Source organism: Triturus cristatus, chromosome 3_2, assembly GCF_964204655.1.
Source record: "Triturus cristatus chromosome 3_2, aTriCri1.1, whole genome shotgun sequence".
Classification (NCBI taxonomy): Eukaryota; Metazoa; Chordata; class Amphibia; order Caudata; family Salamandridae; genus Triturus; species Triturus cristatus.
In genome coordinates, this window is record NC_140584.1 from 925,269,246 (window position 1) to 925,295,579 (window position 26,334).

A 26,334-nucleotide genomic window follows, 5' to 3' on the forward strand; every position below is an offset into this window, starting at 1 on the left:
AAAAGCAAGTAGCGAGTCGTATCCACATCTGTTTGTGACAAAGTTAGTTGAAAATGCCTTGCCCCAAGTTAAGAATAGAGTATTGAAGTTCGAGAGTACCTGGCAAGGTAACACTCCGTCACAAATGTTACAAATGCTACAGTACCATCACAATAGAATTAGAGAAGAACAAGAACATGAACATAGACGCATGAAAGACACGAAAATGAAAATGCTAGTTTCCCAGACAGTGCCAGTTGACGGTCATAAGAAGGGTATAACACAGTCCGGTGTTTCAACAGGTCCTGTTAAAGGGACGTGCAACTATTGTAAACAGCCAGGTCATTATGTACACGATTGTCCAGTTTTAAAACATAATATCGCCATAGGTAATACTAAAGAAAGACCGCGGCCACTTAGACAGGATCAGAATGAACAAGGAGCTCCGCAGCATGCACAGTCCATGCCAGCTCCGCAACAGTCCATGCCAGCTCCACCACAGCAGCCTATTGCTGCCACACAAACAACGACACAACAGATGTACCAGACCGCACAGTATGACTATCCTGATTACCAACGATACTCATGAAACAGCCTAGAGAGGGAACTTGGCTTACCCCTTATTGAGGTCCCTGTAGACCAAGAAGGACCTTATGTACACAGTGAACTGTTAGGTCAAGATAGAAAATTCTTACTTGATACAGGGGCAAGCCGAACAACAATAAAACGTAGTGAAGTTCCAGGGGCACCCCTCTCAGGCTCACAGAATATTTCCCTTGGGTTTTCAGGAAAACCTATCGTTAACGAAGTATCACAGCCTCTTCCCCTTACGATTGGTCCTTTGACACGAACTACAGATTTATTGCTTACTAAATCATGCCCAGAAAACTTGTTAGGTATAAAAACTTTGAAAGCTCTAGGAGCTATAATATGTTGTTCTCCGGAAGGAGTAAGATTGTTTTTACGAGATTTTAAAGGGCACTATGTGTCCCGAGACATGGATTCCCGACTGCAGACTTTACCCACACATTTATGGGCACAAGGCCCTACAGATGTTGGTTGCATGAACATTACACCATATCGAGTCACACTAAAGGCAGGAGTGGTACTACCACGAATACGACAATACAAGTTACCCCCAGATGCTGTAGTGGCTTTACTACAAATCATTGACGAGCTTATTGGCCAAGGAGTGGTTGTGGAAACAGACTCCAATGTATGTAATTCACCGATAATTCCGATTCTTAAACGAACTGATCCAAAGGCTCCACCAGTATATCGATTGGTTATTGATCTGCGCGAATTAAATAAATGTATTGTACCACAATACCCCGTAGTCCCAGATATTTCTTCATTACTGACAGCCATTGATTCCGAAGCAACATTCTTTACTGTAATTGATCTCAAGAATGCCTTTTTCAGCGTCCCAATAGATCCGGAAAGCCAATACTTGTTCGGATTTAGTTTAAATGGACGTAGCTTTAAATTCACACGCGCACCTCAAGGATTTACAGAAAGCCCCAGTATTTATAGCCAAGCACTGAAACGAGAACTCGACAGTATCCACATGCCAGTCAACACTGCCCTGCTTCAATATGTCGATGATCTGCTGATCACCGCTAGAAGCGAACCTGAATGTGAGAAAGCCTCACTGACGGTATTACAATTTTTGGCCGAAAAGGGGCACAAGGTGTCCCCTTCTAAGCTGCAATTCTGTGTCCAGCGAGTTGTTTACCTTGGTCACTCGCTGTCCAAGGAGGGAAGGCAGCTTACACCAGATCGCATCCAGCTAATTGCAAATATGCCAATACCCAAGACACAAAAGGAGGTGCGGGCTTTCATAGGCCTCACTTCATATTGTAGGCAGTGGATCCCTCAGTATGCATTTCTAGCAAAACTACTCATTCAATTGACAACACAGGAGGCAGCCACATCGACTGTTCTCCCTTGGACTCAGGAACATACACAAGCTTTTGAAAGCCTAAAGAAAGCCTTATGCCAAGCACCTGTTTTAGCAACACCATGTTACAATAAACAGTTTACACTCTTCGTTACAGAACGCGAAGGTACTGCCTTGTCAGTACTCACACAGGAACAAGCAGGATCACACAAACCATGTGCTTATTTTTCTAGTACATTAGATCCCGTAGCTCAGGCTTTGCCTGCGTGCCTGAAATCAGTGGCAGCAACAGCTTTAGCAATCAGACAAAGCGATGCCATAGTATTAGGACATCCATTGACAGTACAAGTACCACATGCAGTAGAGGTTCTCTTGAACCGCACACAAACACAACACTTGACTATAGCACGACTTACTGGTTATGAATTAACATTGTTTCAGCCACATATAGAAATCAGACGTTGTAGTACATTGAATCCTGCCACACTGTTACCTATAAATGGAACAGACCCACTTGCACATGATTGTATTGAAGTTATCACTATCACGACGAAACCCAGACAAGATTTGACAGACGTCCCATTGTCAGACCCAGACCTGACGTTGTATGTAGATGGTTCATGTATGAGAACAGGTACAGGAGAGCTAGTGGCAGCTTATGCAGTCACAACAGACACTGAAATCATTGAAACAAATTGCATAAATACCTTGTCCGCTCAAGCAGCAGAGCTCATCGCTCTGACACAAGCCTGTATTCAAGCCACAAATAAAAAAGTCAACATATACACTGATTCACGTTATGCATTCGGAGTTGTACATGACTTCGGCGTGCTGTGGCGAGAGAGAGGTTATTTTACTTCTCACGGTGCCCACATTCAGCACGGACCCCTTATTCATGCCTTACTAGATGCAATACATCTACCCACTGCAATATCAATTATGAAATGTAAAGCTCATACGAAAGTTACCGATATCATTTCTCAAGGCAATGATCTAGCTGACAGAACAGCTAAACAGACTGCTCAAACTCAAACATCCGACATGACAAAGACAATAGTCCCGACATCAACATATTGCATGATGGTTAAGGATCCCGCTCTTGACGTAATCGACATACAGACACATGCTACACCAGACGAAATAAAGAAATGGACTGAATTAGGAGGGATCCAAACGGATCAAGGATGGATGACGAAGGAAAAATCTGTGTGGTTCCTTCCTGATTCAATGGTCCAAGTCGTTATTAACACTGTACATAGTCCAGCACATCTAGGAGAAAAAGCTATGCTAGATAGCATCCAACACATTTGGTTCAACAAACATTTACGAGCAGCAGCTAAACAAAAAGTCCGTACCTGTATGATCTGTTGTCAGTTTAACCCAGGTAAAAGCATTCCCGTAGAGCAGGGTGGATTTCAGCCTCCTGATCACCCTTTTGAAGTCCTCCATATGGATTATATCCAGATGGAACGATGTCGAGGATTCAAATATGTTCTCGTAGTTGTCTGTGCTCTTTCCCGTTGGACAGAGGCATACCCGGTTTCAGATTACACTGCCCCGACTACTGCCAAACAGTTAGTTCGAGAATTCTTCCCACGGTACGGTTTACCACGTGTTGTCTACTCAGATAACGGCCAGCCGTTCTCATCCGAATTAATGAAACACGTTTCACTTTTGTTAGGCTATCAGTGGAAGTTTCACTGTGTCCGACACCCCGAGGCAGCAGGTCTCGTGGAAAGACATAACCAGACCCTGAAAATTAGATTGTCCAAAATATGCAGATACCACGCAAAATAACTGATATTGACTGTAATATGCTGACAGATTACTTGGCTTCCTTGATGTCTGCACTACAATCTTGTCGTTCACAGGTAGCTGCAGCCTTTCCCGACAACACCGAGTTGAAACCCCATGACGTAATTCCAGGGGATTTGGTTTTAGTGAGGAACTTTGATCGGAAGTCTCAACTGGATCCTAGGTGGAGGTCGCCTCAGCTCGTACTGCTAACGACGAGGACAGCCGTAAAGATCGATGGTCGAAAAGGCTGGATACATTCAAGTCATATCAAGAAATTTCATGGACTACCATCAGACGTAAACGACACACCTTGCGTGTCTTCCCCGATTGACTCAAAACTTCCTTTGGTTGAACTGAATAGCCATGAACTATATAAACTAAAACTTAGGTCTAACAAGTCAGGCAATTTGATTGTTTAAGTCCTCTCCAAGGTGAAGCGGTCGAATTTGTCTCTGACATGTACCCCTTAGACCTGTATAGAGAAAGAAACAAAAGGATAAAGCTGAAACGACATGCGTACTGTAAATCACTGCGTAGTCATTGCACAGTGACGTTATTAATTCTGTTTTCCTTAAGTCTTTTAGTAATTACTGCAAGTATATTGTTACACACATATTATCCTATTTCTAGACATGTTTATAATGTTACTGCTGAACATTCTTTTAGTGAATTACCTCCGCATGAATTGTCTTATAGATTTGCGCTGCGCAATAACACTTTTATTAGTATGTTACATCATTCCCATCAGGTTAGCAATGCTACAAATTGTTGGATATGTGGTCGACTCCCTCCCTATCAGAACTATAAAGGAATTCTACCTCTCTTTCCATACCCGTTCACACACAATGGCTCCTGTGGAGCATGGTTTAGTTTAATTAATTCCCTAGATTCGAATTCTGCAGTTTACCAGAATAACTGGGTATGGGGAAATCTGAACTTAGTTTTACTCACAGCCTGCCACCCCAACAAGGAGGGACTTCCCAAAAGAACAGGAACTGATCTAGAAAATGAAGTGTATGGATTAGGTAATTTTACGCTTAATCTCATGATCTTGAATGTCGAATCCGAAGCTACTCCAATTTTGCCCGCCATGTCAGTATTTCCAGTAAAAGGTGAATTATGTGTAAGAAAGAATGGTTCCATACATATGGGCCATAGTAGATGCACCACTGTCATAGAATTTAGTGATCAAGGCAAGTCTACATTTAGAGCTTCCCGCCATTCCTACTTCATATGTGGTCAGACGGCACACATACGTTTGCCACTAGATTGGGATGGTACCTGCTACATCGGATTCCTTTTGCCACCTGTTTTCCTAGCTCCTCCTGATTATCACAGAAATACTCATTTAGTACACAATAGAGAAAGGAGAGATCTCCCAATAGTCGATTACACTGAGACCGCATGGGAAAAATACACAGATTTTAATAAAGGTCTCTTTCCCTATATAGGTACAGTTACCAATAGTAAGCTGATACGTAGATTAACCAGAACCCTTGAAGCAGTAGTGAATGAAACTATTTCCGCCTTAGGCAATTTAACAGAAGAGCAGTCTGCTATGCGGATTGTTGTGCTTCAAAATCGTCTTGTCCTTGACGTCATCCTGGCCGATAGGGGCGGAGCTTGTAGGGTCATCGGATCAAGTTGTTGCATTTTCATACCAGAAAATTCGCCATCTGTATATAAAGCCATAACTCGCCTTCATAAGATTGTAAGCCAGATACACCAGAATCCAGGCACCTAGACTTGGTCCGGTTGGTTTTGGAGTGTATTATCTACCTTTGGATGGAAGGTCCTATCCTTCCTAGGTATTGGCTTCCTCATATTATTCAGTTGCTGTCTATGTCTACAATGTGGACCAGCGATCTGTGGTCTGTGTGCCACATCGTGTATTCCACCATCAAGATTTCATTCATCACGGAAGAAGAAAGAAGAACAAATGATGCTATATGAACAGATCGATGGATTAATGAAGATTGATATCTCTTGACGGGCAAGTAGGGGACAAGGAGGGAATGTGGAAATATGGATTTTTCTGGTCAGTTATGTCCCCTATCTTGGACCCCAACGGTTTCATGTATAAATCACAAGTACATGTATGTTCCCTCCAGTTCCAGTTATGAAGACGCAAACACATGTGCGTCCACCGCCAACATGTCCTCTTTCAGATCCGCCATGAATGGGCTGGATACTCCATTCCTAAGTATGAAAGGCCACCGCCTTTATATAGGTTCACTTATGCCATTTTACAGTCCAGGCAAGTAGGCCCTGATTCTGCCATCAAGCTTTTCCTGCCTTCTGCCTCTGAAAGCTCCAGTTTGAGCTCGCATCTGTATCCATGAACTTTGTCCTCATTCTCTGCGCAGCTAACGGTGCCTGACATCAGCCTGTTGCCTGCCAAAAACTGTATTTCACCTTCAAGATTATCTGCTTTGCTCCGCTCCCTATCCAATGCATTCCTGTCTAGTAGTTTAAAGTAAACATTCTTTCAGCTACCGAGCAAAAGGCCTGGCTTCTCTGTCTTTATGCAAGTAATTCATAGCCCTGTTACTATGGAAGATTCCTGCCCTCGCATCTAGTGTAGACACTTAGACGCTTGTACACGCATTAACAGTCAGTATAGTCAGTATAGAATAAGATTCTACTCTAAGAGACCTCTCTTTTGGATAACATAGTTCTTTAAACATAGGATGTTAGATATGATTTGGGATTAGGTTGACTTGACCCTCCAGACTTCTGTCGCCACATGTAGAGCTAAATGTCAAGTCCCCTTCACCCCCTAGTTACACGTCAATCACACGTCATGCTGCTGCGCGCGCATTTCTGCCAAGTATTTCTGCTGACATTGCGAAATTCTTTCATGGAACCACCCTATTATGACATCATACCTGATGACGTTCTTTAGTTACGCCCAGTTACACCCACTTTTGCTACGCATGTATGTTTTATCTTTACTATCAATTGTTACGCCTCCCGCATTTGTTTCACTGTAATGCCTATTGTATAAAAATGATTACCTATCAATAAAGTACGGTCTTCACTTCCTGAACCTTCGTGGTGATGGAATCTGGAGCTCATCAATTTAAATTGATTATGGAATAAAGCCCGTTCCGAACCTCTAATACCACGGATTCTGCCTCTTATTTTACTGAGCTATTGTTATAGATTTTCCGCATCAAATTAAGTCCCGGTAATTAAATTATTTACCACAAGGTGATGGGGAAATCTTTTCTTGAATTGTATCATAATCTGTAGGAATTGTCTTGTGCTATGTACTTTTGCCTGGACGCACTTGACAGGTTCAGAGCTCCTACCTATTTGTGGTGGGGATGAGGATCTGTGTTAGCGAACATCTATATCTTGATGGCCCAGCATAAGGCTTTATGGAAATAAGATGTCCAGTTTGGATGCAGAAAATTGAACATATCAGTTAAGCCCTCTTGGATTTTGAGCAAAGTGTTCAGAGGTCTTGTGCTTTGGTTGATAAGCAGGTCTTTCCCCAGACAAAGCGCAGTTTAGAGGCCCTTGACAGGTAGTGTGTCCAGATGTAACACAGAAGAGGCATGCTGTTGCAGTGAGGTGGTCCTATCGCTAAATATAGAGAATTATTGCCCCAGTATTCTGTTCCCATTAGGCAGAATTTTTAATTAAGTTAAGCTGACATTTGAGCAATCAAACTTGTAGTTAATAAAAATCTAAGAGTATTTTACAGACAATTATTCAGCTCTTATTTGGGGTAGTTGGTGTATGTTGGGACGGAAAACTCCTCTGCCTGGTAGAAGACGTGTACCCCTGCCTTAAGTGCCCAACTGTACTATTGTCTGGATCTCTAATGCTGTTTTTGTTGTCATAGGCACGCATGGATAATGCATGTGTGCCATGACATAGGCCTGTCTCACAGATTGAGGTATTTTTGGACTGGGAGGGGCACCCAAAGCGCTGACCTCATAGTGGTGGAAGACTGTCGCCTTCACCAAGAGTTAAGCAGCACGTGCTCGGTGGTGGTAGCATACCGTTTAGTGATCAGTAGGAGTGAAGAGGTCCTTTTTTAGGTTTCGCCTAGCATTGCAGCACGAATGCGCTGCCATCGCTTTGCGAGGCATGCAGTATATACTGTAGTGTGGAAGCTTCATGGAAGCTCCGCCCACTCTCTGTCCATTGGCTTTTGTCTTAAATGCTGCCTTTCGATCGGTTTGAGGCTTGTTAGTCCCTCCTCATTAATCATTTGTATCTTTCCATGACTATTGGCCCCTTTACTCCTGGCACAATTTTCTTTTAGGTCTTGCCTAGCATTGCAGCACGAATGCGCTGCCTTCGCTTTGCAAGACATGTAGTATATACTGTAGTGTGGAAGCTTCGTGGAAGCTCCGCCCACTCTCTGCTCATTGGCTTTTGTATTAAATGCTGCCTTCCGTTTGGTTTGAGGCTTGTTAGTCCCTCCTCATTCATCATTTGTATCCTTCCACGGCTATTGGCTCCTTTACTCCTAACACTATTTTCTTCCCTGTCTCCCCACCCCACAGGCGCCCTCCCTCAGTCTGTGACTTCTCACCCTCCCCCGCCCCCCTCCCTGTTTTCTTGCCTGCCAGCACTTTCGTTTTCATCTTTATTATTGCCACCTTGAAATATGCGAGTTCAAGATGTGTGCTGTACAAAAACTTCTCGTGTTTAATGAACTAGATTTTAATGTTACTCTAAATGTAATAAGACTCTAGGCAACATTCGGGGTATGCATGGCAACTGACGCCTCTTAGTTCACAAATGGCATTGTTGTCGGGCGGGAGGAGCGGCAGTGTTTTAACTCATGCTTAAAACGAGCATTTTTAATAACTTCCTCTCAATTCAGTGCTATAATCTTGTTTACTGAGGTGATGTGCTAAAGAAATGCTCTTTTTTGAATTCTGAAGAGACATTATCGCACATTTACATCATGTTTACTGTATGATTAACATGCCAATTATTTTCACGGCTCGCCCACTGGCTCGTATACGCTTCGCTCGTCTCCGGCTGGCTCTACCTGTTAATTAATAAATTGGCTTGCGCACCTCTAACAAAGAGAGACGAATGGATACATGACAGTGAGCCCGGTAGATGGTAGAGAAATAGACTGGTGCAGACAAACAGACAAAGTCAGTCTCCATTTCCTCACGTCAGAATCATCACTTTCAATAACCTGAAAATCTGCCGGCAACTCCCGCATGCCCCAACCTCATTCCCCTCACATATTCTTAGCAGAAGCGGCAGATTCTGAGCTGTGCCCTGCAGGTGCAGAGGAGCACGGCAGAGTCTGTAGAAACACTGGGATCCCTAGCCTCTCCGGGCGGGCACCTAAGCCTTCCGGGTGCCTTCACACTCAGGATAAATGAATACATTTTGTTCTGTACTTTAGTCGCCCCTCTCTGAGCACGGTCTGGTAGATGAAGCTATGTGTTAATAAACACATTCAGAGAGGTGGTTGTGTACAAACAAACAGCCACAATGCCGTACGTTTTTAACATGTAGTTCAATACCTGCTCATCGAGTACCTCATTGGCTGATCATTCCATGGCACTACCAAAATTACATTTGGACACATTTGCTCAACTGTAAAACACTCCCTTCTATGGGTCATTTAACAACTCGGGGCTTTGGGGTTAGGTAACCTACTTTGGATGCTGTGCAAAAGAGTAAATACAAAAATTAATGCAATGAAACTAAGCAACCAGTGCTGTCTAAAACACTGTGAAAACTGACACGCATTCTGGCATTTTGTTTAGTTAATGTCGATTTTCTCATTGATGCGAGTAAAGTACTCCTAATAGCTTAATGAAATCTGCACATTTTTAACTAATAGCACCGGGCGACCTTTGATAACTAGGCAATGAATACATTTTCATGTACCGCCGAAGCCCTCCTGCCCCCCCGCCCCCTTGGCAAACTTCATTGCCTTCCAGTGTTTGGGGGATAACCAAGACATAGGAGAGTAAGTCAAATAGTCTAGAAAATGAAAGAGAAGCCGGGATTCGGATTCACATGCTCCGATCCCGATCGCATCGGTTAGTCTTAATGAGTTTCGCATTAGTAAAGCACCACGGTGTGCATGTGTGGCGACACTTCACCCATGAGGTACGTGCCAAGCAATTGTTGTTACAATCCACACTTTGCGTCTTTTTCAATATATTTATTACAAAGTGCAGGACCTTTCCAAGGGATTTTGCACACTACAAACATTCACTCCAAAAATAAAACGTGTAGGTAAAAAACATTGCCATTTACAATGTCAATCGCTCTAACTCACAAATGCGAGACCTATTTGCATTGCAAATGCTTGTTACCCTGTGTCACTGGAGTGAGTTCTACAGGCTCATTCACTTTTTTAAAGTTCTGCTGCTGGGTGCTTAACTCACCCATGGCCTACATCTGGTGGATGTGGATTGCTGCGCAGCACAAGAGTAGTGACTGTGCTGGAAGTATGTGTGCCAGGGAAGGGTACAGTACGACGGCCGCCACGGAGAAGCGGGTCGGAGGATAGAGGTGGGGCTCGCGGTCGGACTTAAGGAGTGAATTGAGAGAGCCCACGGCTCTCGCTCCATAAGGCTTCTGCTACCCGTTCTGAGGGGAGCGGAGGTGATGTTATGTGACCGCAACCTGAGCACTCTGACTCTATAGAGACCCCTCCTTGCCCCCCCATCCCACCCAACAGCGCGAGCGAGATGCTAGCATTAGGGCGATGCACCCGGTGAGGAGAAGGGGAAGAGGCTGCAAGTGCGGGGGCCCAGCATGCTACGTTTTGAGGCGTGGACACTCGCTGACCGAGAAGGCTGGGGCTGGCCAGACTACCTGTAAGACACCCATTAACTAATGCCTGACCCTAAGATGGCAATTCTTTCACTACACGGTGGCCAAGTGTATGGGCCCGAGTTGCTCTGCGGAGGGATAGGCGGACGCTGGCGCTGTGCACCCCTCGATCGGTCCTCCATTTCTGTGGCCGCCCCGCCTTGAAAACTGACCAGGAGGCTTTCTCCTGCACATCACTAATCGGCCTTTTCCCTTCATGATCTGTACGGAGAGAGCTAGTACGGTCGGGACAAGACACCTGACCTTAAGATGGACAACATACGATGAGGCTTAACAGTAAGGGGGGCATGGAGCGGTTGAATAGGGGTCCTTCCTATACGACCGGGGTATGAGGAAGACAAGCTAAATCTCTACCCTTTTATGTGCACACAAGGGCTGCGAAGCAGTTACTAATCTGGTGATTGCATTTGCCTGACTCTAATATGGCATCTGAGAAGCAATAATTAGTTCCAGTGGAGGCCCAGATTTTCAGTTTTCAGTTTAGAGTCTCAGCAACTTACTGGGAAAGATGGTGAAAGCAATAATCATATACGGTGCGTAACTTCAAAGCTTCCCCCTGGCTTTGGCTAGAGGCTCTGCCCCTGTGGAAACCGGCTTTCACTGCAGGAAAGACTGTAGGGAACGCCCGAGTCTGACTGACCCTAAAATGGTGCCTGATGCATTTCGGACTGTAGTCCAACAAATCGATGAGGCCGTACCCCGAGGGAGAGCACACCATATCAGGTCAGCAGGAGAGAAGAGTAGCGGTGGACGTCGGCCACGCCGCACAGATGGTATGAATATGACAGCTCCCATAGTGGACACTGACCAGACCTCGCTCATTTCCCCCACCCGCCACCCCCATCCTGCTTACCCATCATGACATGGAACCTGTGAATCTTGCCAACGACCGTAGAGACTTAACTTTTTGGCTGATGGAGCTACTTTGATAGCTATAGAGGAGATGAACTGTGGACTTCCCCCCTCAGCTGTCACCTACCCAGTCAGACATTGGGCAGACTTTCCTTCGTCTCTCCGCTTTATCCCGTTACCCTATTACATTACCCCCTTACCCTTCTACACGCCACAAACCAACTGATGTAACTTGTAACTGATGTATCTTCTGTAACAATGTGTAACTTGTAACCTATGTAACTATCCTCATGTAAAGCACTCTTATACCTTCAGGTCTAGCCAGCGATATATAAAACTCAAGTAAATAAATAAATAAGAGCAGTTCTATGCACTACATGGAGGATTAGAATATGTGCTGGGTATGTGTATACATGAGAGAAAGTGTAATGTTAATGCACACTGACTGTAAGTGTGGCTGCAAAAGTACATTACATGGAGTGCCGAGGGTTTCATTTTGGGAAGGCCAGGTCTGCCTGGTGAGGACATGAAGAGTAGAGGAATCCCTCCCTGACAGATGTGTGTGTTAATGCATTCCATTGAACTGTGTTGGACACACTGGAGGAAGGGAGAAAGAGACTCGCATTTTACACTTTAAAATGGTGCTCTTTGATTCAGTGATAGATGACAAGGAAGGGAGCTGGACACATCTCAGGAAGGAGATTGGGCTGATAAGGGATTTATAAAGAGAAGTACTGAGAGATGAGGATTAACCATTTGACGCACATATCGCTGTGGCTGACATCCAGGTATGAACTCCAGTCACTCCCATGAGCTGTGTTGTGAGTCTTATCAAGTTCGAAGTCTATCCTACTGTGGCACACAGCCTTTCAAGAGGGAAGAAGATAGGTTAAATGCACACTTCAAAAGAAGCAGAAGCCCAAAATAAAACTTCAGAGACTCAATCACATTTGGTGTGTGGTAAAGAACGATAAGAAGGGGAGGTTGAGACCACAAAATGTGTCATCTGCCAAGCAGCCAGACGAATGGGCTGTGTGAGAAGGCGAAGCTTTGCAACACTTCTGCCTGTGACCAGGACTAGGGGCTTAGGCCTGCTAGACTTCCTGCTTGGTGAGATCACCCAAGGAAACCAATACTATCTGCCCTGGAGCCTGTAGCACCAGTGCTTGCGTACTTGCCAAGACCAGTGTACCCTGTGAAGAAGAGGAGAGCATTGTCGGGAGCGAAGTCCAGTGGGGAGCCCTATCAAGAGGACTCTTTGAGTGAGATGTGAGGAATGGCTGTGTACTGATCAGGTCGTTGCCCATGCTCAGTGTTGGCAACCCCCCCGTATGCCAGGAGAAAGTTGCTGTGGTCTGAGTCATGTACTATGCCCTGTGCTGGACTTTCTTAGCCCGTAATGACATGTGCACTGACCCCGTATACCAGAGGGGGAAACCTTTTAAGATACTGAAGCTAGAGCGCTGAGACTCGTAACTCTTGTAGGCATTTGTAACGGAGGAGTCTCCGCTCCATTTGTAATTTACTTCAGCACCCCTGTATGTCAGGAGGAGAAGCCAGTACCAGTGTTGCCAAGAAGTTTGGGCTGTCCCCCAAGAAAGAATGAGGCTGTGTTCAGCTGGTTGGGCCTTGACAGCTAGAGAACTGCCCCTAACTGAGCCCTGAAAACTGTAGAAGACGCTGCAGACGACGCTGCACCTTCACTGGGCTGCAGCCAGGAGCTGAAGGACCAGAAACCCCACCTCCCCCTCGGTGTGGGGAAGATTGACTTACTGATTCTTCGCAGGCTGGGAGCATCTCTGATCTGATGAGCCGCTTGACAAAAGAGCCTGCGTCTATGGAGTCCTGTCCCTTGTACAGCAAGCAGCCTGACTTTCCGAACAAGATCAAAACTCTCGAGGGTAGCAGGTGAATTAATAGAAAAACGAAAACATATAAACCACATTGGAGAAACCAAATCATAGAAACCCAATTTTTTTATATTAAACTTAGGTAGTGTCTAGGGCTACTTTGGGGTTTTGCGGCTCAGGGATGGATATGTTTATGGTGATGAGTTGGTTCTTAGAGGTCAGGAATAATTGGTGTTAGGTCATAGAATGGGGTTTTTAAGGGTTCATAGATGGATGGAGTGCAGGGTTGGTGAGGACTTTTTAGGGTTCACGGATGAGTGGTGTTTAGGTGTGTGAGATGTTTTTAGGCTTCAGGGATGGGTGGAGTGTATGGGTGTACAGAGATGGTTTTAGGGTTCATGTATTGGCCTAGTTTAGGGCTGGTGAGTGTTTATAAGGTTGAATTATGGGTAGCGGCTGGGGTGATGAAGAGTTGTTAGGGTTCAGGAAGGGGTGGAGTTTATGATATTGAGAGGTTTTAAGGATTCAGGGATGGGTGGAGTTTAGATGTTGAAAGGGTTTTTTAGGGTTTAGGGATGAGTAGTTTAGGGTGATGAGTTCTTATGTGTCATGGATGGCTGGTGAGGGTTTTCTAGAATTCAAGGAAGGGTGGAGTTTGGGTGTGCTGGGGTGTTTTAAGGGGTATGAGATGGGGGGGTTTAGGCATAGAAAGGGAAAGGGCATTTAGACTTCAGGGATGAGTGTTATTTGGGTGTGGTGAGGGGTTTAAGCTAGCTGGGATTGATGGTGTTTAGGAGTTGAGGTGTCGGCGATGGATTTTGCTTACGGGTGGTGATGGCCCAGAGTATTAAAAGCATCAGAAGTAATTGTCTGACAATGTAGCCAATATAAATATATCAAATAACGTCCCCTGAAGTAAAGCATTGAAATAGATATCTCGGACAAAAAGCTTTCTAAAATTAAGGCCTGCAACCATTGTGTCATAAATAAGCATTCAAAAGCCAATTTCGACCAAAAACTTTCTATTAATCGGTTTGTACAAAAAGGTAAATCTCATTCATTCTGAAAATTTCCATTAAACAGTTTAAAGGAAATTGTTGCTCCGTGATAGTATTCCATGAAATCGGTTTTCTATGAAATCACATACAACCACTCTCGAGCGTACGCTCCATACGTGCCACAACACTGAACCCTTCAGTGCTGCGGGAGCGGGTAAGACTTGAACTGGACCTGTGGGCCCCCGGGGGACTCTGCTGAGGGTGCTGTGGCACCATAGACACTTTTGACTAATTCTGAAAGAGTCAAAGGAGAACTCTTGAGTACGGCCCAGTAGTACGCATTTACTGGACGTGGCCACCAGTGAATGGGGAATCTCGTGACCACGTTACAAGAAAGAGGGTGGGAAATGGACCTCAAGGGAATTGTGGTATTGCTACTGAATGTTGTTATTCATTTGCATGTGTGTCGTTAGAAATAAAATACTTGTTTTTCTTATAAAAGCAAGTATTTGACTGGATATTGAGTTATTGCCAATGTTGTTTGCACTTTGAGTTATAAATCATGTTCACTAAACTGTTTCTACACTTCCTCCCCCCAATTCCCCATAGTCATACCCCTGGCTCCCCCTCCCCTAGAGGGAGCCATTGACTGCTCATCCACAGCTACGAATGAGAATCAAGTGCAGCAGGGATACTTGTCTCAGTTGCTCAGGATCCATAGTAGGGTGGACCCTGGGACATGGTTGGGCTCAATAGCCCCTCCGTGCCCCCTGAAAGGGGTTCTGACAGTGTATATACCGGAAAAAAGAAAAAATATAATACGGAGTTAAATTTGTTTTCATAAAAAATAAAAGTGGGTTTCGAGGGAAATATGTGTTTGGCAGACATTTAAAGTGTGCATTAAAGTCCAAAATGGATGCATTTTTAGAAAATGGCAAGCTGGTTTAGGCACAAGTAATCTAGTGCCTTTCTGTAATATATATATAAAGTTGATCTTTGAGTGATAATTGATACAGAGTTAGGGAGCTTTATTGCTATTGGTTTCCTTGGTAATATATATGGCTGTTGCATGTATTGCTGTTATGTCATACTTCAAGTGGAAGCATTTAATTATCCATAAATATAGGTTTTGATGGCATTATTTATTCTTATTTCCTCTCTTTGTGGCTTGAGCTTACGAGAGGTGTATCCTGTCCGAACTTGTACGGTCACAATAGTAGCTTAGTGTCTAAATCTGTGAGCTATGTGCGACATATGTACCTTTTCATTTTGCCAACCTGGCACTTCGAAGAAGTTTCTCAGTACCCTTTTATTGACCAGCAGAGTAACTCGAACAGGCAAGATAGCAAAATAAAAGTGAACAGAAGGTAAAAGTGAAAAAAGATGCCACATAATGAAAAGTGATAGGAGATAATGTCAAGTTGCATACCTGGATTATTTTTGAAATACCAGTAAAATGTATGGGACTTCAACTGTCTAGAAATCGTACAGAAAAACACTGTTTTGCCGCTATCTTTCTCAATAGTTTTGTCAAGTGCGGCTGTTACCCTTCGGGCTTCCTGGCGCTTAGATGGCTTTTCAGCCGCGTACGGAAAGAAGAGTGAGGGGTGAACTCTCTAATCGACAGTGGGAGAGCATGCCAGTGCTGGGCAGCCAAGGGTGGGGGGGGGGCTCCTCCTCCCACCCGACCCTGGCACACTAACATTCATCCGCTCGGCAGAGCGCAGCTGCCGGGGCTTGGTGCGTGCCTCGTAATTGTGTCTTGGGGGTTTATTGTTCCTTTCCTGTGAAGAGCTTGCTGTGCTGCGCCAAGTGTATTTTTAACAGGATTCGCTCCTCGACTCGGCTGACGCATGGTCGTGTCAGTGCAATCCACACATCATTCTGACTGCCGATTCCCCACGCAGCCACGTCGAGGAGCAGGCGTTCTTCCCACGCCACGAATCTATGGGAACATCTTTGGAGTGCACCTTGATAACATCATGTAAACTGGTGGCTTTTCAGTAAAATGGTTTGAAGATTGCACCGTGAAATACATCATTTGTGCCATTCTTTACATTTGCAGCAGTTGATGTTGAAGTAGTGATGGGGAAAGTTAGTTCCTTTTTATGTATTTTTCGCGTCCTAGTACGATGTATTTTACATTGTGTTTGTTTTGTGTGTGCGCTGCTTTCAGCGTTAGCAGCATATGTTTTTCGGAGTCGATAGTAATTTGTGGTTTGGAGTGCACGTTTTAAGTCCTCACTCAGCAAGACAGAGAGACGAACTAGCACCGGCAATAACTCTGTTTTGAAGTGCCGCAGCATCCAAACTCAAGTCTGCACAGGTTCACTTGTAAGCACGCTTGTGTCTGGGATGCGTTAACACTTCAAGGCAGACCTTTTGCTGTTGCCAGTACTTGTTTTAACACATGTTCTTCCGACGAGAACTTTTGTGGGGGCATTCACTCCCACCAGCCGCCACTCACCTCCTCACAGTTTTCTCTTTTCCAAGACGGCCATGTCACCTTCTCACCCCTAAATGAAGTATCGGAATGGAGAGGGCACTGTCTGGCAACAGGGTGTGGGAAGGATGCGTCACTCCCACATTAAAGAGTGCAAACAATGTAATTTGTATGTGCTAAATTCTGTCATACCTTGTTGAGATCCTACCAAATATTTATTATAGTAGGAAGGCTCCACATGGGTCACCTGCCAGTGATGACTAATGCAAAGCTGGTATCTACATGTATGACCTTCACCTGTCAGGCTTTTAGAAGGGCCTCTGCCTTGCCACCTTTTCTAATGACAGGAATGGTCCATGAACATCAGCTACCACATATCCAGCAATGGTTCAGTGAGCCCGCTTTACCCGGGCCGAGTCAGAGTCATAACTCGTTGCTGATCAACCAACAGTGACATCCAGCCAAGGCCTAAGTCCTAACTACTGTAGGCCATAACAGGCTCATGGTGAGTGGTACCCTTGACTAGAGCTGGCACTGTCCAAGTGCAGCAGCCATGATGACTAGCTGAGAGGCGACACACGCTGCAACCTCTGCCTTTCCAAGTTTATATTGTTGGAACAAGCCTGAGAATCTGCCCCTACACACAACTTCCAATTCTCCCCTCGTACCCAAGAACACTAAAACATCGTATGGCATTGCTTTCCATTTTATGAAATTAGCAAGAACTGCATGCTCCGAACAGAACTACATATCAGTTTTCCCTAGTGACCTCAGATGAATGACTTCCTCTCATGCCAACGTTCTATTACATCTAAGCTGCCCTTTTAAACTGCGAGTCCACGGTTTCCAGTCTCACATCCGTCGTTGCTCCCATTCAGGACTGTGACATTAGGAGCCTGGTTTAAGCCATCCTCTATACCTTTATTTGATGTCATCCTACCATTAGGCTACAACATTCTTCACCTTAACAGAATTCAGAAACTGAATGAGAGATTAGCCTCGTATATAAGGAGTTAAAATGATTAATTACGCCATCTTCCATTACCTCACTGTTGGAAATTAAACACATTGTACCACCAACTCTGGCAGCAAAAAAACTTCACTGAGGAGTTCTTTGATTACAGTACTGATCGGCTCTTCTGTTGTGATCCGATATGTCTTGAGGATCTCACCTTCTACTGGGAAAATGATACATTTACTCTTATGTTCCTCTTCAAATGTTTCCGATCTTACTATAACCAATTTTAACACTGTATCTGTACCACTTGCAGTAAAGGTTCCATATTTAACCTGGTTTGTGCACGGAAAGCCCACATAGAAACCCTCTACCATCTCCATGTGGCCAGGTCAGACCACTTCCTCAGTCCTTTGAAAATATGTACCTTAACTCACCGACCATATTCTAAACACAAGGCTATGATGGTGATATTGAGAGACCTTAACCACATCAACAAAAGTGCCCTAGAAAATGTGATCCACATTGCAATATTACTAGTAGAACATAGTGCTGACCGCTCAAAGCAAGTAGAGCGATACGATGGAGATGGCTCCAGCTTCATGAACAAACTAGCTCCCGCTTCCTCTATACTAGAAATCTCTAATGAAATAACGATGAAATAAATTGTGGAAAACCCTACGAACATCTGAAAGGAGAGGGAGAAAATCACATACATCTACCCACCTCCTCAAACTCAAAAATGTTTGTTTCTTCGGAAGCACTGCCATTTGGTGGATTTTTGTGGTGAGAGGAGTGACTGTAGTTTCTGTTGTTCAAGGTGAAGACGTTTCTAGGCAGGGTCTGCCTTTCTGTATGTCTCAGGAGGACGTGTGACCGCCATATGAACAAGCTCACACTTCATCTGTGCTCATGTTTTGGTTACTCTTGTATCGATCAGTCCCAGTGCTACTTGGTGTGGGAAATATCACTTTACACAAAGGCTGCGTCTGGGAACAGCTTGAGTACAACCCCAAACTGATTCTGAAGTTTGAGAGAGTGGATGCATACAGCTATAAGTGTATATGAAAGTGGGTTCCAAACCAGTGCACTTTGTTCCAGTGGCAATTTCTTTTGACCAAGGAAGGGTGTGTTCTAAAGAATACTCCCAAAGAGTTGCTGTGCAACAGAGTTGGTGTCTGCCGCACAACAAGTCTGACAGAGGTGGGGTGGAGGGGGATCCTATCACCTGAAGTCTGCATTTTCTACTGGAGCAGATATGGGTATGCCTTGTTCCTAGACGACTGTCTGCTGAGAGGGAGAATGAGTGTGCCTGGTCCTGTGGGAGGAGAGACTGCAGGAGGAGCTCCGTATATTCCCTGCATGAGGTACACCCAAAGAAAGCTGGCTGCAATAGATAGCAAAGCCAGGAGTGACCCATAGCATAAGTGGGTCTCCTTATCTCTTCACCATATCAATTTCGGGTGTGTTAGCTGGCAGTTACTGTGGGCCATGAGCTAGTGCTGCCACTGCCAGTAGAAAAGGCTGTATTGTTGGTAAGTGGAGCTCTGTTGTTCTAAGGGGCCACAACTATATGTCACCACTGAGTGGAGCCTGGTCGCCTGGGTTATCGCAACTGCAGAAGGAGCTGTGCCATGATATTCAGACCCATCATGCTTTAATTGTTCATTGACGCCAGTGCTGAGAAAAGACTGCTGCATGGGCTGCACACACCACATCACATGATCTAGGAGTCCATTGTGCAGATACAGCAATAATTCACCTGCAACTAGAGCAAAGGACTGGGTGTGTCCAAACTAAACAGAAGGTAAAAAGAACTGAAATAAATTCGGCATTTAAACAGTGGTGACATAATCTGCATCTCTGCCTACTTTGTTTCTGCTACAGAATGCTGTGGACTGTAGCTAGTAAGGTCACCCTAGTGGGAGAACACTGAAACATGGGAGTGTAGCACCTATTGAGATTGTAATCAGGAAGACAACCAGACATCAACTAATCTAATTGAATTGTGTCATATTTGGTTCTGCTGTGTGAATAATGTACTTACTTTTACAAGAAGCTTTGGCAAAGCCATTTGGGTTCGCCTATGTGAATGCCCAGCAGTGCGAGCTGTTCTGCAACATTGTTTAAAGTAAAAACAAAGTGCTGACTGCCAGCATTGACTGCGTTATAGCACTTTTTTTTCCTTTAACCCGTGTTGCAAAGCAGCCAGCGCTGCTGTGCAATATTGCTAAAAAGAGCATAGGGGACATAATGGAGCAAACAAGAGGTGGGGAGAGTGGTGTGGTGAGAAACAGACGGTGGGGCATGATTAACACAAAGGATATAATAACAGACACGAGGAGGGCGGGAGAGTTATTAAACAAGACACAGGAGGAGGGCGAGGGAAGTGATGAAACAACAGACACGGGAGGAGGGTGGGGAAACAACAGACTTGGGAGAAGGTCGTGGGATTGAGAGACAACAGACAGCGAGGGGGATCAATGGACAGTGTGGGAGGAGGGGGGAATGGAAAAATGGACAGTGAGGATGAAGGGCCAGGGTATGGAAACAACACACTGGCCACAGGCAGGAAGTGCTCCACAGCAGGGACACAGATGAAGACCCAGGAGGAAGTCTTAGGAGGAGGCACTGACCAATATGAAGCAAGGAAACAAGAGTTAAAGTTAAGTAATAGACTTGCTCCAAGTCCCTTTTTTCTTTCTTTTTTCTTTTTTCAAGACAGTTTGCAAGCACTGTGCAGGCGAAAGCTAAAAAGACAAGCACTGGGTTGGACATTAATGTGATTGTGTCTTTTAGTTGATTGTTGAGTTCTGAGTTCTTGTTCTTTGGAATACCTCCTTGAGAAGCCTGTGACTGCTCCCCCTCGATACCCGGAGAGTTAAGTGCAGAAAGGGTCATACTTTTCTTAGTTTGCCGAGCCAGGCAGGAGAGGACACCAGTGACCAAGTAACTCAACCACCATGGTTAGGGTCTAGTAGCCCTTGTCTGCCATGTACCCCTCACGTTCTTGAACAGGTCTGACATACCTTTTCGAAGTCACACTTGAATACTCTCCCTCCTCCATGAATATAAATCATAAAGATTTCCCTGAACCAAAGCTCACTCCCAAATCCTTTTAAGGTAGGTCATGTTTGTTCTCTTGTAGAAATCTAGCACTCACAAAGAAGGACTGAATAAAAGTAGGCCCCCTCTACCTCTACAAGGTCATAGAGATATGTGTCATAGAGATATGTGTCCCCACCAGCCAACTGGAATACTAAACCAGTAACAACCATATCTTAAGGGATTTTCAATCTGCTTTCCAGTCTGGTCACAGCTCTAAAATCTCTGTCTCTTCAGAGAAAGCAACTTTAATCTCCTAATACATTTCCACAAAGCTGTGGCCACCAGTGATACCTTTGTTACATGGAGCCACTAGGTAATGTTTTTAAAAAACAGGATATAATATTTATATGATACCCATTGATACATTAAGCTTACAATACAAAAATGGATGACAAACCTGAAACTAAACTTGAGCCTAAAGAAGACAGAATTTCTCCTGCTATCCCTCACGAGGGCCCAAGACTTCCCCATTAACTCGACAAATCAACATCAAAACATGGGCCTTATACCTAAATCAATTACATCAGCAAAATTACGTGGCTTCAGACTTGGCAAACTACTCCACCCTGTCAGTGTCTGAAAGAGAAGGTCTGAATGCCAGAATCCAGTTAAAACGTATCCATAGTCTCAAGCCCTTCCTTTGAAAGCATGACCTGTAGTGACCTTCCATGCCCTAGCCATCTCACATTTTGAGCATGGTAAAGATCAAATGACTGACCTGTCAAATTTCACTTATGTACCTCACGTGGCCCTCCATGTAGCATGCCTCTTCTCCGTAACACAAAAAGATTTCAGCACATCACACTCTTCCTTACATCCTGTGGTTGGCTTTCCTTCGAATGTCAGTTGGCATACAATATTGTAAGAATTATCTTCAAGGCTGTCTGACTGAAAATAACCTGAAGATCTGTCACAAGAACTTCATATTTCTGATATAAACAAAATCCTGGACTCCCAATCCTACTGAAGATGGACTTAGAACAACTTTCACGCCCAAACAACCGGACTCCACAGCCTGCAACCGGACCCCACAGATGTCGTCAAACGCCTCCCGATCTTATCTATAGATTCAACGCTAATCACATGGTCTGTCATCACCTCAGAAGAAACTGCTGCCACCATGAAGTTCATCCACTCAGGCGCCCCAGCCTGCACTTTGCCTACACCCATCCCTCTCACAAGATCAACGTCCTCTCTTATGCCGATGACACACAACTCATTCTGTCTCTCACTGACAAAATGTCAAGTACCTAGATCAAGTTCAGTGCCTGCATGTCTGAAATCCCCCACTGAATGAAGACCAACTGTTTAAAGCTGAACACCGACAGGACCGAAATTGTGATCTTCAGGATGAGCACATCACCATGGGGCTCCACTTGGTAGGCAGCAAAACTAGGACCAGCACCCACTCCCACCACCCTCACCAAGAACCACGGGATAATCATCGACAGCAAACTCAACATGATCGCCCAGGTCAGTGCCATGAACGCTTCATGCATCCATACCCTGAAGATGCTGAAGTTTTTCAAATGGCTCCCATTCAGCACCCGGAAAACTGTCATGCATTCCTGTTCACAAGCAAGCTGGACTACCCTCTGGAACACCCTCTATGCCGGGATCAGCAAAAACTCACCAGAAGGCTGCAGGCCATTCAGAACCCGGTGATCAGAATCACTCTTACCTACCACATTGCACTCACATCACCCTATGCCTGAAGGAGCTCCACTGGCTCCCCAGTCACAAACAAGCACAATTCAGACTCCTCACACATACTTTAAAGGCACTACTAAACCTTGGCCAATAATCACATTTGCTTTCAGAAACCTTCCAAACATGTCCGCTCGTCCGTACTCCTCCTTACACAATTCCCACGCATACGTAAAACCAGATCCGGCGGTTGAGCCTACATCGCTCTAAGGGCCATATGTAGGTACCTAAATACCGGTCGGTAACGGCCGAAAATCGGTAAATATCCTGTTACCGACCGGTATTTAGGCAATTGAGATGTAGGTGGCAGGATTTCAGGATTCGGTAATTTACCGAATCAGAATTTTAAGAAATCGGTAAAATACCGATTCGGTAAATTACCGAATCCTGAAATCCTATGTAGGGGGCACTCAAGTGAGTGCATTTTTTGTTTCTGGATTCGTTATTTACCACCAACTACAAGTTGATGGTAAATGACGAATACCTTTGAAAAAGCAATTTTGTGCTTTTTGGAAAGTGCCATGTGGCAGACATACATGCCCTTAGGCACACATGCACGATTCAGGGGTGTAACAGGGTGTCAATGTGACACCCTGCCACCCATGAATATGCTCCCCCTATTACCGAGTCGGTATTTACCGAATCGGTAATAGTGAATTGAGGCCCATAGGAATGAATGGGAAGGGATGCATTATTACCGAATCGGTAATTACCGATTCATAAATACCGAATATTACCGATTTGGTAATAATTACCGAATGTTTACCTACATTCTATTTACCGATTCATAAATACCGAATCGGTAAAATTCGGTATTTATGAATCGGTAAATAAAAATTATCTACATATGGCCCATAGTGTGTAATGGCCTGCCGCTGCCCATAAGATCCACTTTCTCACTTCTTTAATTCCGCAAGAAGCTGAAGACCTGGCTTTTCGAGTAGTCCCAGTAGGCCCTAGAGGTGCCTACACCCACACTTGATCGGCATCCGGATACACTCCCGGGTAATAGAGCGCTCTACAAATCTGCATTGCATAATATAAATACCTTTCTCTGAAAATGCACCAAAGACATGAAATGCTCCTCCATTTAACAACTGATAGGTCACATCCATCACCGCCTTTAGAGGGGCCATTAACAGTCTTTACATGAACTGCATCCATTGTCTGAACTGGGCAGTTCAAAAGTGCGTAGTGAATCTCAACCCAGCCTGTACCTTTCATTTAAGGTGCTGACATCGCTTTTGCTTTTTTGCCCTTGCACTTTGTTAATGTTGCTGTAAAGCACCCTGTACCGAGGATCATTACTATCTCTATTAAGAACTGAAACAAATAAATGGTAGGGAAACCGGAGCTGTTCAACTTTTCATTTACTTGACGTTTTATGAAAGAACTATTGTCCTGTTTTGCTTTAAGTTAGCAATTTAATTAAGGGCTGTTAAATTCTTGTATGCTTGTCTTGATGTTTGTAGACTGCTGTCGATGAGGTGCTGCAGGCTTGAAGCATGTTGACAGGCCTAAAATGAACATATGTTTCTTGTGTTTTCAGGTCAGCAGGCACTACATTTCGCACTATGGAGGGCTGCGGGACCGCGGTGAAGATACACCCTTCCTCTGCTGTACGTCTTGTAATGTTGCCACGGGTCTGGCTTTTTCAGATGTAAAGGAGGGAGATGGGATTCAGGAACATCTATACAATGCCATATAAGTATCGTTATTGACTCACTCAATGTGAGCCACACACATTGTCCAGCTCTGCCAAAGTGCAGTAGGGTACAGCTTGAAATAAGCACCCAGTTCGACTCTTCTAGAGTAACACAGCTACTGGACGAGCACTCACTGTTTATACCTGAACAGTTAGGCGTTTGATGCAATCAAGAATGAAAAATCATTCCTGTACCCTTAGCTATTCATAATCTGCTATGATCTGTGATGCAGCGTATGCGATGTAATTGTTTTAGGGATGCCAGAGACGTGCAGTGTTCTCCAGACCGGTAAATCTAGAAAGTGGAAAAAACAGCCAAAGAGAGTTGTCATTAGCCAGCAGGCTCAGCAGGCAGGCATAGCGCGCCGCGCCGTCCTGGTCCGTGCAGGGGAGGGCTGTGCCAGGCCACACTAGCCATTATAGACATAGGTGATTGTCCAGATCTCTAATATTTGGTTGGAGGAAAAGATAGCGTTACTGGGAATAAAATGTTGTAGCCTGAGTTGAATATAGACACACCGCTGCCTGCCAGTATAGGGTTGCCGCTGTCACGATGGGGTGAGTGCAATGTTCAAAAACCGCTCTGGGAAGGAATATTTATATTTGGGAGGGCGGCCAGAGAAGCAGCATCGGAGACTTGTTTCAGAGACCTATCTTAGGACCATTTCTTTTTAGAATGAGCTGACTTGAGGAAGTGCTGTCTTGATGTGAGGTCTGACAAATGTAGATAGTTAGAATTCTAAAAGCCCCAGTGCGTTTAGTGATATTGCACAGAACCATGTCATGAGAGCTGAAGAGGTGAGAGAGAACAGCGGTATACAGGTAACTAGGTCATGGGTGAAATGTCTTTGTGCTGCAGGATTGTGCTTGCTGAGGGTTCCTTATTCTCGACTTTCAGTCTGATTGCCATCATTCAAGGTTTTCTTCTTTTGAAGCTGCATCTGTGCTAAAAAAAACAAAAAGCACCTGTCCCCCTATTGCTAAGTTTCGGGGTGCCAATCCTGGCTTTAATTGAACCGAAGCGGTGGGTGGGTGGAAACATTGCATATCCCTGTACTGCAGTATCCTTACCTACTAAAATTGGTAGCATTTAAAAACCTATACACAGAAGTCTGCTGTGCCTTCTGTTCACATCAAGACTTCCAAAGTCTGATCTTGAAGCTGAAAGCTGGCGTGCCTAAAATGGGATGCATTCCTACCGAGGAAGAGCTTGAGCATCCTCAGAAGAGTAAACACTTTATCTGTGATTTGGCCACAGTGTATATTTTGTGTTTGGAAAGTACTGACATACGGGGTATATTTTGCCACTGTAACCCATACTGCCAATTTTCAGGTTTTGTCATTCTGAAAACAGTCCCACATCTGCAGGTACCTAGAATGATTGAAGTGTGCACTTGCTGAGACAATCTACTCTTAAATTCAATTGCACCAGAATGTGGTGTATTATTAGTAAAGAGGAAATTCATTAGTTAATATACCAGATCCTGCAAGCATAAAAGTGGTGTGGGAACCCATTCCCTCTACTCTTCTATGGTTGAATGTCCTCAGAAGATCAGAAAGTCTACTTTTGATGCAAGTGGCCAAAGAGGATTTTCTGCGAAATAGCATAGAGGGCATATTTTGCCACTTAAACGCTCGCTGTCCATTACTCGTTTTTGTCATTACATCTGCAAGTAAAATGTGTATCATTGAGGGATATTGTCTAAGCTTGTTAAAACTGTGTAACCTGATGAAAAAGTCTGTTAAAGGGCTCTAGCCCTAGTTCAAGCTCTGCTGAGGATGGTCTTATTCAGAAAGAGTCCTGGAACCGTAGTTGATCCAGTGGGACCATTCTATCAGCTAAAGCATGAGCCAGTATCGTCTTTGCAACCAGGACTAAAGTCCTGCTGTATGAGGCTTGAACATGTACCGTGTCGGATTGGCCTTTAGGACAGTCGGACAGCGTCTGTCAGGCTGATCTGACAGGTCAGTGTATGGGCTGTTTTTTTGGTTCTTTGTCGGCTAATTTATGGGCCTTTTTATGGGGGGGTTTGTAACTGTTGATTTCCCTGATATTAAAATAAACATTACCTGTAGCAAGCTCAATCCATGCAGTCCTCCATAGCTTGCTAACCACTTATACAGTGTATATTTACTAGTTGAAAACTACCCCAATTTGCAAACATAGCCAAATATTTTGCTAAGTCATTATAGAGGGTCACTC

General features: G+C 44.5%; 1 protein-coding gene across 1 annotated transcript in view; it reads left to right on the forward strand.

Annotated features, from left to right (window-relative positions):
- DHX40 (DEAH-box helicase 40) overlaps positions 1–26,334 on the forward strand; it is a 332,526-nt gene that overhangs the window by 287,711 nt on the left and 18,481 nt on the right. The window contains exon 16 of the mRNA XM_085649399.1: positions 23,976–24,045. Coding sequence (XP_085505525.1) covers positions 23,976–24,045 — 70 coding nt within the window. The remainder of the gene's footprint in view (positions 1–23,975; positions 24,046–26,334) is intronic.